We start from the raw sequence: 13,549 nt of genomic DNA on the forward strand, positions 1-13,549 counted from the left end.
TTCTGGCTTCTCCTTCTCAGTCCTCTATGGGTTTCTCTTCCTTTACTTCATCGTTCCCTAGAGATGATTCTTGGCGCATCCTCCTTGTCTGTCCTCTCCTCTGCCTCTGTGTTTCCTCTCCAGCGATCACATTCCTTCCCATATGGAAATCTGTGATCAACAAAGCTGGGTCTGCAAATCTCATCCATCCAACTGCCAACCGGATATCTTTCTCTCATATCCCACAGGCCCTTCAAGCTGGAACCTGTCATCTTTCTTGCCAACTCTTTTTAACAGCTTTATTGAGATATAATTTACATACCATAAAATTAACCCATTTCAAATGTACAATTTAACGATTTTTTAGTAAATTTATAGAGTTGTACAACTATTATACAATCTAGTTTTACAACATTTCCATCACCCAGCCCCAGGCAATCACTGATCTGGTTTCTGTCTATAAATTTGCCTTTTTTGCAGATTTCATTTAAGTGGAATAATACAGTGTGTGGTCTTTTGCATCGGGCTTTTTTCAGTGGGCACGTTTTTGAGATTCATTCATATTGTAGAACATGTCAGTATTTTGTTCCCTTTTACTGCCGATTGGTGTTCCATTATATGACTATGCCACAATTTGTGTGTTCATTCACCTATTGGTGGACATTTGGATTGTTTTCAGTTTGGGCTGTTAAGACTAATGCTGATGATGCCTGTCTGCTTGGGTCTAGCCTGGGTGCTCTGTCTCCTCAGCATCTGCCATGTCTTGGTCTCCTCCCTTTTGCACACTTTCTGCTTCTACAGGGAGTACTCAACCAAGTCACTTGTCCCTGCTCCACCTACAGCTGGTGTCCTCATACTTCACAGTCATCAGAGGGCTCTTTCTAAAACACATTCCTTCTCTGATTAAAGCTTTTAGTGACCCCCTCTTGCCTGTAGGGCAGTGTTCAGTTCGTTTAACCTGTCATCAATTGCTTTTGGGTGACCTGGCTCCTCTCTTACTCTCTGGCCTCACCGTTTACCGTCCTACCCCATGTGCTTGTCTGCTGAGCCCTGAGAGGGCCTTGCTCTCCCACCTGTGCTATGCCTCTGCCCACCCCTCTGCCATCTATCTGGAATCCCTTGTCTTTTGCTTTTCGGACTCCTATTCACGCGTTTGTGCTTTTACTCAGCACGTGTTTACTGACCATCTACTCTGAGCCAGGCACTTTGCTGGGTCTGAAAATACTGTTCTGCCAATGTCCCCACTTCTGTGGTGCTCAGTGCCTCATGAGGGAGAGTTAGACGACCACTGAGAATAAGTTTTTTAATAAGCTTTGAATGGGGATTTACAGGGCTGTCCTGGAAGCCCGTCTTGATGCTCTTACCTCTGGGGTTCTCCACGTGCCCCTCCTGTTAAAGCTTTTCACACTCTACAAGGACAGCCTCCAGCGTCGTCTGCTCTCTCTTCACACTACAGTCCTGAGGGCAGGACCCATGTTGCTTTCTCATCTTTTAGTCCTTGGGCAGGTGCAAACCTGGCATGCTTGTTTGTTGACTGAATGAGTGAATGAATGAATGGCCTATTACTTTCATGTACCTGTGAAACTTGTGACTTGTCCTTTACTCTTCAGACAAATCCTTCTGATGCCTTGGTCCTGATTCTTGTTCTGGTCGCCAGGTCTCTGTGCTCCTGGGTGAGCCATTCTTCACCACCAGCCTGTTGCCGTGGCATAATCTGTACTTCTGGTATGTGCGGACTGCTGTGGACCAGTACCTGGGGCCTGGTGCTGTGGTGATGCCCCAGGCTGCCTCACTGCATGCTGTGGTCGTGGAATTCAGGGTAGGCCACCCAGATGTTTTCGTAGAAGGGGGAGGACCTTGTTTTCTTACAAAGACCTCGGGTGCAGATGGAGCAACTTAGGTCTTTGTGATTGGGCCTCTGGTTTCTGTATCAGCACACCACAGGGTTGAATAGAAGAGGCTTGTCTTTTTAAAAATGCAGTAATTTGACTCATGAAATGAAATTGGCTGTGTGTTGTCATTTTACAATATGGCTTATCAGAATAATTAAAATATACAAATTAAAAGTTTCAGAAGACATGCCGTGAAGCTTGCTCTGTTCTCATTAAAAGCCAAGGCTCCAGTTAAAAGCATTTTGAGATCGGAGAGTCAGCTTCTTTATGCAAGAAAAATTGAAAAGCTTCCTTTTAATTTTCTCATCAAAGCAGAACCATAGTCACAAAGTCATTTTGGGGAAGGCAGTTTTTATTAAAAGGATTTTGAAATGTTTTTAACCTGAAATGTAGAGTGAACCTCATTTGATATTTTTTTGACAAGAATGGTTTTGTGCGTTGGTGCCTTAGTGGCTCTGTCACTCGTTTTCTGGGCATTTCTTCTGTGTTATTTATTTACCTGATGAGGTTTTCACGACCAAAGAAGGAAGGTGGAGAACCACACTTGTTTCCAGGCATATGTCCAGGAGACAGAGAACGCAAAGTCGATTGGCTTGAGTGCTTCTGGTCCCCTCCCGCCCATTGTCCTCACGCTCTGTTTATAGGCAGAGAGCCTTGAGAACTGATTTCATAGATTTCTTCCTTAAAAAAATGGTCTTAGGATGGACAGGTAGTGAGAAACCCCAGCCAAGTAGCTCTGGCCATGGCCAGTTGTCGCCTTGTAGGAGAGGACTTGGGTCATGTGAGACTTGGCAGAGTAATAGAACAGTCCTGAATTTTTAGTATCTCTGAGTCCCTTCAACCTTAGGGGTCTTTTCTAGGCATGAGGGAATAGAAAGAGGTGCCTCAGGTTTAGCGCTGGGACCACCCCAGCTTGCCCTCACCGACCCTTCTCGATCCTGTTGCCGTACTCCCCTGTGGCCCCTGTGGGTGTGGGCATCAGCATGCCCTGGCTGATGGGGGTTTATAAGGGCTGTGCCTTCCTCACAGGACCTGTGGCGGATCCGGAGCCCCTGTGGTGACTGTGAAGGCTTCGATGTGCACATCATGGATGATATGATTAAGGTAGGTGAGGCCACAGCTCCTACCCACAGTGTCCCATCCACCCACTCTGCATGGCCACAGGCCTCTAACAGGGACATCTGGCTTCTCTGGAGAGACCTGGGTTGGGCTGTGCAAACAGCGTGCAGAGAGCTCTTCCGCTGGGGGCAGCATGGGCTGGTCTATCTATCCACTTGGTTTATTATGAGCATGAGTCTGAGAATCATTTGTTTCAAAGTCTAGTGGTAGGCTGTTCTTGGCTTTGGTCTATAATTCCTGAATCAGAATGTCAGACCGCCTATCTGTCACCATGCCACTGGAACCTCGCCTGCCATCATCAACAGCTTGTTCTCTGCTGGAACAGCCTTTCTAGAAGGTAGTTTGGTAACCTTCTGAGCCAGCCATTTTTGTTTTGGGTACTCCAGTCCAGTGAGGGTGCTGGAGCATGGGGAAGGGTGTGGAAGGAAGGCCCTGCAGGGCTGTTTGTACATCAGTAGGGGATCGAGTCAGCTACCAGGATCTGCATCCCTGAGAACCCAAGGAAGTCATGAAAGTGCCAGTGGTATTTGAATCGACGAGTATTGAAGTAGAGTCACTATACATCCACAGGAGAGGGCAGGGCAAGGAACAGGATTCCATCGTATATGTGAAAAAAATTCACACATACGCACAGGGAAAAAGGGTAGAATAGTGGACACCACAATGTTAGTGTGTGATTAGGAAGTGATTAATTTTTCACTTTCTGTTCATATTTTCCTACAGTGATTGCGGATTACTTATGTAAACATTTTTTTAAGTAAATAAATCCAGTGAATATTTTCACTTTGCATCTTACCTGCCCCTTCACAGCTGACCACTGACTGTTTCAGGCTTCTAGAAATCTCTTTTTTGTTGAGACACCACTCACACTAGCTCCGTCTGGCCACTCCTCAGGCCCCTTCTTGGACTTTTCCTATCTTTCCCATCTCCTAAGGCGTCATGTATTCTAGGTCTCCCTCAAGCCCCTGCCCTTACTGTCCTTTCTCTGTTGCTGGTCAATGTTTGCATCTGTCCTGAGCTCAGACCAAATAACTAAGAGCAGGGGACTCTCCACTCAGATGTCCTCAGGCACTCTGACCTTGATGCTTCTAAAATCTATGTGCTCTTCCCCCACCCCTTACCTGGCTTCTTTCACTGTTCCCATCCCAGGCCTGCCACTACTTTGTACCCAAATGCTGGGCTCAGGCCCTGAGTGTCCTCCTGGGCAAGTCTTTGCCTTCACTTGCAGTTGGTCCTCAGATTCCATAACCATCAGGTCGTCAGTGACCCTCAGATCCAGTTTCCTAACCCTGCCGCTGCTGTTCAGGTCCAGGCCACTTTGTCTCTCACCTGTGACTGTGTAGTCTCCTGCCTCTCCCACTTGACCGTCTTCCACGTGGAGCCCAAGTAAACCTGAAGATCCTGAGTCCAACCCTGTCCATCCCCTGTGGGAAAACCCTGTGAGGCTCCCTGCCCCCAGCAGAATCACCCCTGCAGTCAAGACCCTGGCCACTTGTCCTGCTCAGCTTTGTCCACTCTCCTTGCTGCCAACTCTTGTATGACCTTCAGGCATCCTAGAGGTCACCCCTCCAGGCAGGTTTCTTGCCCCACCTAGTCTCTGCAGGAGGTCAGCGCTCTCTAGACACTGAGGTTGCATGTCTCTGCGTTGGCTCCCTCTAGACTGGGAACCTTGTGGGGGAGTGATCTGGCAGCTATAGTGTGCATAAGGGTCACCAAATGGGCGAGTGTCTAAGTACCAAGTGTCACCTTAAAGTAGCTCATGAGATAGGCAGTGTTATCCCATTTTAAAAGGGAGAAAATGAGGCTTTAGAGAGGTGAAGTGACTTGCTGAGGAGATGGCGCATGAGTGGCAGCAGGAAACAAGAGAAATCAGCTGGTCTGATCCAGGCATCTGGGTCTTTCTGTAAGGACCCGCGCTCCAAATGACTGGCAGTTACCCTGAGGGACTTGTGCAATGGAGGTGAGCGGCTACTGGCATAGACCCTGGAGACGGGGACATGAGCCCCATGTCCTGTGGGCCACCTGGTTCTATCTCTGCAGACTCCTGAATCCCCTTCCTTTCTCAGCGTGCCCTGGACTTCAGGGAGAGCAAGGAGGCCGAGCCCCACCCGCTATGGGAGTACCCATGCCACAGCCTCTCTGAGCCCCAGCAGATCCTGACCTTTGATTTTCGACAGCCAGTCCCCCTGCAGCCTGTCCGTGCTGAGGGCTCCATCAAACTGAGGAGGTGAGCGTCACCTCCTGGGTGGGTGTGGAGAAAGGAAGTGGTGGGGGGCCTGCTTTCTATCTAGTAGTTACTGCCCAAATGGCCACTTTCACTTGGCCACTTTCACGTAGGTGGGATGGCCTACCTTGTCTTAGCGTTGCCCTTTTTGGTCTGAAGTGGCCTTGAGTGAATAGTGGGTCCCCACAGCCTCTAGGTGTCTGTGGGTAGGGAGTCAGAGTCAGAGTGGTTTTTGCTCTCCACCCCCCACATCTGAGGCTCCTTTTGAGCTAAGCAGCATGTTGGATCACAGCTGCAGAGAAATGTGAATTTGGTTGCTATGGTTACCCATTGGACCATTTTCCTGAGCTCTCCTGGGAATTAAAGCAGGTTGGGAATTGGCGAGGCACAGTCAGGCCATCCAGCTCCAGCTCCCTCCACGGGGAGGAGGGGCCGCTTCCCTGAGGAAGAACCCCTTCTGATTGAGTGAAGGCCCTGAGCCCAGAGCCCCTCTTTGACAAGGGGAAGGCAGGGCAGTTACCCATCTGGGCCTGCCATCCAGGGTATCTGGTAGAGGTCTTCTAGCCTCTGGGCTGTGCTCTTAGCCTTCTGGACCAAGCCTTTCTGTGACCTCAGGCCGAGAAGGCTGGTCCCGTGGCCAAGCTGGTCCTGTCCCACAGTAACTCCTGAGTGCTCAGCTCAGCCAGGCTGCAAGGAGTGAGTGAGGGCTTTTGGTTGTGGCTCTTCTTGCTCAGCATATTACCAAGTGGCCTTTAGTCAGGCGGAGTATTAGGAACCTCTTGACCGAGGCAGGCTGGAAGTGGGGTAGACCAGAGGTTTCTGGAGAGCAGAAGGGAGCTGCGGCCGTGCCTGCTCATCTCTCGTGCTGTTTCTCTTTGCCCTAACATACCGTACCCCTTTCCCAGGCCCGGGAGGAGCCATGGGGCCGTCCTGTGGATGGAATACCACCTGACCCCGGACAGCACGGTCAGCACCGGCCTCCTGAAGCCTGCAGAGGACAAGGTAGTGCTGTGCACATGGGTCCCAGAGATGGCTGACCCTGAGAGCAGTCACTGCTGGGGGAAGCCATGCCACTTGATGTGCTCTGGGTGTTCGCTGCCCATGTTCAGCCAGATGATAACCCTTCAGTGGCCCGTGTCCCTGTCCCTAAGCAGCAGCTTCCCGCTTTAGGCTGCCTGGCGGGGAGGCTGGCCAGGAGGGCCTGGCTGTCGGGAGTCCTCACTGCTTTCTGCTGCTTCTCCTGCAGGGGGACTGTTGCTGGAACCCACACTGCAAGCAGGCCGTGTACTTCTTCAGCACCACACTGGGCCCCAGAGCACCATCGGGTGGCCCTCAGGCAGTCAGCTATGTCGTAGAGTTCCACCCCGACACCGGAGATGTCACCATGGATTTCACACTCTCAAACACCCGAGATGATGGGCACTGACCCTCACTCGTTGAGAAATAAAGTGACCTGTGGGGCTCCGGGCTCTGAATGGTGTGACTTTCTGGGAAGGAAGGTGAAGGTGCCTCTCTTTTCAGGGCCCAGCTCGGTTTCTGGGTGTGGGGACCTCTTCCCTTATTGCATTTTTGCACCACTGGCTCCTCACTCCAGATGCATTGGGCATCTTGGGCTGCTGGCTGAATCTGGAGCCTAGAAGGGGCCATGGAGCCCACCTTGCAGTGCTTCTGAAGTGCTCAGAAAGCTCCAAGGCTTCAGAACCACTGCTCTGGGCTGCGCTGTGCCAGGCCATGGTGATCGCTGGCCTGGCTTGTGTGCTGAGAACTTCTGCCTGGCTCCAGCTAGGAGGGGCTGACTTGTGTCTGGACCCCGGTCTCAAAGACCCTGGCAAATCCAGGCTGAGGATGGGATTCTTGCCCTTTCACTCACTGGGTAATGTCACCAAACCACATTCATAAGCATCTGGCTTCTGTGCAGCACCAGCAGGTGACCAAGACCTGACAGTTGGACACCAGGCTACTGTTCAGAGGGCAGAGAGGAGACTGTCCCAAAGCAGTTCCTGAGATGCAGACCCAGGAAACCAGCCATCGGGAGAGGAGCCAGGAGGTACATCTTTTCCTGTGTGCCCCCTTCTGGCGGAATGACCTCCCACCACCTCAGAAGTCTGGGGCAGATAGGTATGGTGTGGCTGCCCCAGCCCCGGCCTTGCCAGGGAAAGCCAGAGTCCCGAGGAGGCCCCAGCCTTGCTTCGCCCCTCTGCCCTGCTCAAAGTACCTTTTGCTGTTTACCCCCAGTTCCAGAGGGGATGATGGTACACTGGGCAAGAAAACCAAGGTGGCCAGGTTTTTGGGCTGTTTACGGCAGACTCAGGCTGTGCTTGTCCTGTCGTGGGAGGCAGGCCCCCCACAGCGGTTTCCCCACTGCCCCACCTAGCTGCCCAGCCCTGGGCTTGGAGTTGGAATTAGGCCTGGCCCCAGCTTGTCACTTAAATAAGTGGAGAACACCAGCCTTGAGCCTCACAGTTTTATTTTCTCCTCGTGATCCATCCTTCCTTTCAGCACCAGTAAAGGAGAAAAACACCTCTCTTTTCAAAATATTTTATCAGGTGAAAGATTGTTTTTCTTCTAGGGAAGAATTGTCTTGATATATGTTTGATAATATTTTTACCAAAACAGGTGTGCTTACCATATAAAACCCCTAATGTCCCATGAGGATACAATACATAAAAAAAAACAAAAAAAAAACCCAGAAATTAAAAAAGTTTTTTTTTTTCTTTTTTAAAACAGTATTTCTAAATCTCAGCAAGTTAATACAATAGTTAAAAAGCATCAAGGTTAATATTCATACTTAAAACTCAAGGTGGTTTGGACAAATGAAAATGACCGTTTCCTTCTGACCCTACCTCCTGGCTTCTCTGGAGAAAGCTGGGCCTGGGGCAGGTACGGGACATTGGTTAGGGATGTAGGTGATTCCTGTGTCCGTCCCTCCCAGGCCAAACACCACAGAATCTGAGATCCTGCCATTGCTTCTTGTCTTTGCTTTTTAAAAATTAAAATGGAAAAGTCTGGCTTGTGCATGGCCCCAGGAGTCCACAGGCTTTATGAAACGTGTGGTTGGACAATAGTGGCCTCAGCGCTGAGGCTGCACCAGAGGGAGGTGCAAGGGGAGCTGGGAGTCAGTACCAGGGCCAGGCTGGGCAGAGGCGACCTTGTTAGGACAGGAAGTGACCGAGGCACAGGGAGGTATGACTTGCCTAAGGCTGCCCTGTGAGTAGGGAGAGAAGCACGTGCTCCTGCGCCTCGGCCCCCACCCAGCTGCCCTGGGAGGGAGGCAACCCCTTGGAGGGCTGGAAGCTACGTGGAGTTTGTCTCCTTCAGGATCCCTGGCCTCTCTGCTGTCTTCCTGGACACATGGCCGATCTGCAGCCTGAGGTCCTGGGCTCAGCCATGGCCATCTAGGCCTCGTGCCTGCCCAGGTGGGCCCTGCCTTTGTGAACAGAGATTCCTGGCTTTTCCTGGGCATGAGGGGCCCTCTCACCCCATGGAGCCTAGCTAAGGCCTTGAAGGCCAGGCCCTAGGAGGAGCAACACAGCAGAGCCCAGGCAGGATGGCGCCCTCAGTGGTGAGTAGCCCCTCCTGGCTCTGGACCCAGGGTGTGGGGCTGGGGGCCTGGCCAGGGAAGTACTCCTGGCATGAAGCCCTCAGCTTTGCCGCTACCCCGGCCAGGTGCGTTCAGACAAACCAGTGCCATTGTGGGTATGGCTCTCAGGAGTGTCCTCTTCCAGCACAGGCCCTGGCCTCTGGCTGGCTGCTTGGCCCCCTCTTGGTCCCTCTTGCAGCTCAGTGGGTGACAAGGCACAGTGTCAGCGCACTGGCACCAGCAGGGTCCTGGTATGCTCCCCAGCCTTGCTGGGCAAAGCTGGCTCTGAGGTGGGCACAGGGCAATGCGCTGCGAGGAGGGGAGACCAGTGGGGGTTGTCAGGAAACAGACTCAACCCTCCCTGCGTGACTGTGGGGAGAGTCCCCAGGTGTGTTTAAAAAGGCAGGTGGGCAGAGGCAGTGCTGCCATGGGGTGGGGAGCTGCGGGCCTCACCTGCAGGCTCTGCCACACTGTGCCTGGGTGCCTGCAGCTGGCCCTGGTCACATGGTGGCAGAGCAGGCGTATAAGCGCCTGGATGCCAACCAGTACCACTCCTTGCCCTGTAAAAGCAGTGGGCCCTGGCCTCGCCGCCCCTGCCCGCACACTGGTGAGAGTGAGGGGATAGGCCGTTCTCTGCGCTTTGGCATCTTGCCCCCTTCTCCAGGGCCCGCAGGTTAGTTTTGAGGATGGGTATGGGAGGACAGCCGCAGCTCCACCCAGAGGCAGGCAGGCAGGCACGCAGTCCCTGAGCTCCGCCAGCTCGTGGATGAGGACAGTCTCCAGGGAAAAAATGGTCCCGAGCCAGAGAGGTGTCTAGAGGGGAGACGGATTCTGGCAGAAAGAGGAGGTGTTGGTTTTGACAGAAAAGAATCTACAAATCTATTATTCTCAAACCAGCAGCCCCCTTTCTCCCTCATGCCACGCACCCCGTTTCCTGTAGGAAAGCTGTGCCCTCTTGGCTTCCTGTCTGTGGCTCCGCTGTCCACTTAGGGATCCCTGGGGCCCTGGAGTGCCGGGAGGGGACCCTGTCTCAAGAAGAGCAGTGTTCTCCCTTGTGGCTTGCAAACCCTCTAAAGTGAAGGGTTGTTTCTGTTCTTAAATTTTACTGTTTTTCTTTTTAAAATGTAATCGCCCTTGAATGCAAGACCCTGGGAAGAGCCCGGGCTCGCGGTGACTGGACGCAGCCCTCACGGTCCCTGCCGGAGGCAGCGAGCTGGCGGCCCTGTGCCCAGGAATGCTTCTTTGGCTGGTTCTGATTGTGTTTGGAGTTTGGCCTTGGGTGAGGCCCGAGTGAGGGGTCTGTGTGGCTATGGCGTGGCACATGGCATGCGGGCAGCGTGCATGCGAGGGGGCAGGCATGCGAGACAACATGGCAGCAGACAAAAATAATGAACCCTGGACGAAGCTTGAGAAGAGATACAAAGAGTACAGAAACCCGGTTCTCATACTAACCCACGGTTACAAACTAGGTTGTGCTGTAGATTTTGTAGAAAATTACGTCTTGAAAGAATGGCACTGGTTGGGCAGCCGGGGCCTCCCCGGGCTTGCCTGACTCCTCTGTCTATGGTAAGTGCCCAGAGGTACAGGGCAGTGTTGGTTCCAGCTCATCCTGGGCCCCTGCCTTCCTCCTGGGCCCCGCTGCTGGAGGGGACATGGCCAAGGACGGGCTGCGGCTCAAAGGGCTAACAGAGGCCGGGCTGCTGTGATGACTCGGCTGGTCTATGCCTCCTCCTCCCCCGTAGACACCATCAGCCGCATGGCCACTGGGAGGTGGTCCGTCAGGCCGGACAGCTGGGTGATAAAACTGAATTCTTCTACCTCCTGGGGTTGGGGGTGGGGGAGAGAAGCATCCGCATTAGACTCAAAGGGCACCCTGCAGAGGAGGGGCCTGGAGAACAGGGGTGGGGCCTCTAGGCGGGGCTGGCCTGGTTTTCCTGAGGGCAGAGGGCTGGAAGGATCCTGAGGACCCCGAAGGTCTCCAGGAGTGGCAGGTCTCATTTTCAGAGGAGAGCTCAGTGTTGGTGAGGGGTGCAAGGCGCAGGTTCCCCTACCTACAGCCCGACCCAGCCCCAGACTCACGGCCTTCCAGTCCAGGCACAGCCCCTCCTCCGCGTACAGCATGTAGTCGATGCGCCTGCCGTTGCCCTTCAGCACATCCTTACGTCCCTTCTGGCATGCCCCCGGGCTCTTGCTGGCGGGGAAGGCGAGGTACTCCCTGCGGCCCTCCTCGCTCTCCAACACCCTGCTCATATGCACAGGGAAGCAACAGGAAGGCGAGGTGAGCCCATGCCCCAGGCCCCGGGTCCTGAGTCTGGAGCCACGTTCTCATCCCCAAGTGAGAGAAGCAGGTCAGAGCAGACCCCTGCATTTAACATCTGTCTTCCTCGTGGGCCCGAAAAGGCACTGGGATAGAGGGAAATAGTCCAAGGCAGCAAGTTCCTGACTGAACCGGGCCACTCTGGAATCTGTCCAGGAATGTCCCATGTCCACCTTGGGCAGGCCAGCACTCGCCTTCCCTTTCTGAACTAGGATGTTGGCTGCGGCTGTAGCTTGGATCCAGTGCTGCCCAGGGTCTGGCTGGGTTAGGGATGGAACTGCTTATTACCTCCTCTGCAAAATAAGTTTCTGCTCTGAGCCAGTAGGAGCCTATTCAGGGAACGGGCTTTGCAGTAAACCTCAAGGACCCTTCTCTTCTGGAAGTCCCCAGGACCCCATGACTCTTGTTTCAGGTAAGCAGGGGCTGGGGCGGGGGTGTGGCTAGGAGAGCACCCAGGCCCCATTCCAGGACTGAACTCTTGTGTCAGTCTGTCTTTAAGCGACCAACCTCTGAGCCTCCATTTCTTCTTCTGAAACGAGAACAATTGCTAGGGCCCCTGGATACTTTGGGGACCAGGTGTGCCAAGAAAAGAACAATGTGGGATATGGCTGTCATCCTATTACTCAGAGGAAAGAAACAGGTGCTTAAGTGTTGGCCAAGGTTCTATAGAGAGGGCAGTGTGCTCAGGTGGGGTGTTACACCCCGAATCTGAGACTTCTGACTCCCTGTCTGCCATCTCCTTCCTGCCATGTTTCGTCTGAAGTCTGAGCATCAGTGGGGAGGAACCTTTGTGGGAGACTCTGTTGCAGAGGGCAGGTGCCCGGCCGATGTTGCAGGCAGAGTAGCACCACTGAGAGACTGCATAGGCCTGCCAGGCTGGCTTATGCCTGGACAGTTGGAAGGGGGCCTCGAGAGGCACATCTAGCAAACGTAGGTTTCTACAAGGTTTTTATCAGCCTTGAGATAAATACACTAAAGATATGCAGAACATTGGTACAGCTCAGAAATATAATCCATTACTGTCCTTCGCCTTTGATAATTAATTCCAGCATCAGTGATCTGAGAGTTACTGATAGTCATTTTTTAATCATCTCATAAAAAGATAATTTTCTCGGCATAGGATGATGTTTCAAATTTAGTCTATAATCTAATTAATTGGCTCAAATTAGCTGCAGGGAGCCATCGCCTTGACTCTGTGCAGTCCTGGGCTGTGAATTATAAATTGGTTCTGCTGCTGGCCTCTCAAATGTGTCCTTTATGAAGTGTCATTAGGTTCGAAAATGAAGTTTGGTTGGGATGGAGCTGTCTCTACTTTGAAAATGACTGGCTTGTGTTAGCTTTGCTTGTATTTTTATTTGCCTAATTGGTGGCCACGAACTGCTGGGCTCCTTGGAGCAAACGCCATCCCCAGGGCTCTTTGACAGAGGTCTCAGCAGCGCTCAGCCTTGCCCTGAGAGATTCTGGTCCCTTTTCCTGTGCCTGGCAGGGTTGGGCTCCTGGTGGGACAGGTGCTGGTGTGGAAAACGCCACCTCAGGACCCCAGGCCTATCTGGGGGCTTCTCCTCAGTAAGGCCAGCCCTTGGGGCAAGAGAGCCGACAACCTCCACCCGCCCCCAGTTTCTGTCCTGGAGGCTCTCACAGACTTCTTTCTCATGGAGCTCTGTTCTCTCTTCTGCCCCACACAACACAGCCATCTCCCCACAGTCAGGGCTGGGTGCTCAGCCCAGATCTGGGAGCTGCCTGCCCCACTGGAGCTGGGTGCTTACTTCTGCAGATTGTCAGGGGTGCTCACGTCCTCATCGTTTAGACCATCCTTGTCCAGCAGGGTACCTAGGAATGAGGGAGAGAGTGGTCACTGCAGGTAGGGCCCAGTCAGCATCGAGGAAGGCCACCTCCCTGGGGCAGGGGGGGCAGGAGAGGGTGTCTGCTGGCCTGGGTGTCCCAACCCAACTGCTGGGTGTCCCCAGCAGTTAGGCCTTGGGGACAGACAGGTCTTGGCAGTCTCTCTGGGAAGCCTGTGGGGATCCCAGCCTTAGTGCAGTGCCAGGTCTTAGCATGTGAGCTTGAAACTTGGCAGTGACCCTCCCTCGCCCTGGTTCCCCTCCTGCTGCCCCCCTCTCCCGCCCCAGCTCACCAATTGCCCATGGCTTCTCCTCCCCTGGCCCCAGGCGGCAGGGGTCCTTGTAGCGTGTAAACAGGGAGTGCTGCTGCTCCAGCTTGTCATCTGTGCAGGGAGGGAGGGAGGGAATGCTGTGGGTCTCAAGGTGTCTGGCATTTCCTGGAGGGCCAGCTTCCTCTGGTCCTTGTCCAGACACCACCAGGTTCCTGCTCATCAGGTCTCCCTTTGTCTGTGGTTCATCTGTCCCTGGTTCTCTGTGTCCTTGAGAAGCCCCCTCACTAGTGTTCAGCTTTCGTTTGATCTGAGGACAGGAGTTACT

The 13,549-nt window shown here is 53.2% G+C and overlaps 2 protein-coding genes across 9 annotated transcripts in view; one reads left to right on the plus strand and one right to left on the minus strand.

The window, feature by feature from the left end:
• PRMT7 (protein arginine methyltransferase 7) overlaps nucleotides 1-6,689 on the plus strand; it is a 36,279-nt gene extending 29,590 nt beyond the window's left edge. For all 5 annotated transcript variants that reach the window (XM_011380544.2, XM_011380545.2, XM_023523538.1 and 2 more), the window contains exons 14-18: nucleotides 1,637-1,798; nucleotides 2,901-2,975; nucleotides 5,057-5,217; nucleotides 6,120-6,216; nucleotides 6,461-6,689. In XM_011380544.2, the coding sequence (XP_011378846.1) occupies nucleotides 1,637-1,798; nucleotides 2,901-2,975; nucleotides 5,057-5,217; nucleotides 6,120-6,216; nucleotides 6,461-6,640 (675 nt within the window). In that variant the 3' untranslated portion in view covers nucleotides 6,641-6,689. The remainder of the gene's footprint in view (nucleotides 1-1,636; nucleotides 1,799-2,900; nucleotides 2,976-5,056; nucleotides 5,218-6,119; nucleotides 6,217-6,460) is intronic.
• A 1,219-nt stretch (nucleotides 6,690-7,908) lies between these two features.
• SMPD3 (sphingomyelin phosphodiesterase 3) overlaps nucleotides 7,909-13,549 on the minus strand; it is a 29,607-nt gene continuing 23,966 nt past the window's right edge. For 2 of the 4 annotated variants that reach the window (XM_011380548.2, XM_011380547.2), the window contains 4 exons: nucleotides 13,246-13,335; nucleotides 12,878-12,941; nucleotides 10,874-10,985; nucleotides 7,909-10,615 (listed from right to left, as the gene is read on the minus strand). In XM_011380548.2, coding sequence (XP_011378850.1) covers nucleotides 10,514-10,615; nucleotides 10,874-10,985; nucleotides 12,878-12,941; nucleotides 13,246-13,335 — 368 coding nt within the window. In that variant the 3' untranslated portion in view covers nucleotides 7,909-10,513. Of the gene's footprint in view, nucleotides 11,037-12,877; nucleotides 12,942-13,245; nucleotides 13,336-13,549 lie in introns of all 4 variants that reach the window. The other 2 variants (XM_011380546.2, XM_023523536.1) reach the window with 2 other exon arrangements.

The sequence above is a fragment of the Pteropus vampyrus genome, unplaced genomic scaffold (assembly GCF_000151845.1).
Source record: "Pteropus vampyrus isolate Shadow unplaced genomic scaffold, Pvam_2.0 Scaffold394, whole genome shotgun sequence".
Classification (NCBI taxonomy): domain Eukaryota; kingdom Metazoa; phylum Chordata; class Mammalia; order Chiroptera; family Pteropodidae; genus Pteropus; species Pteropus vampyrus.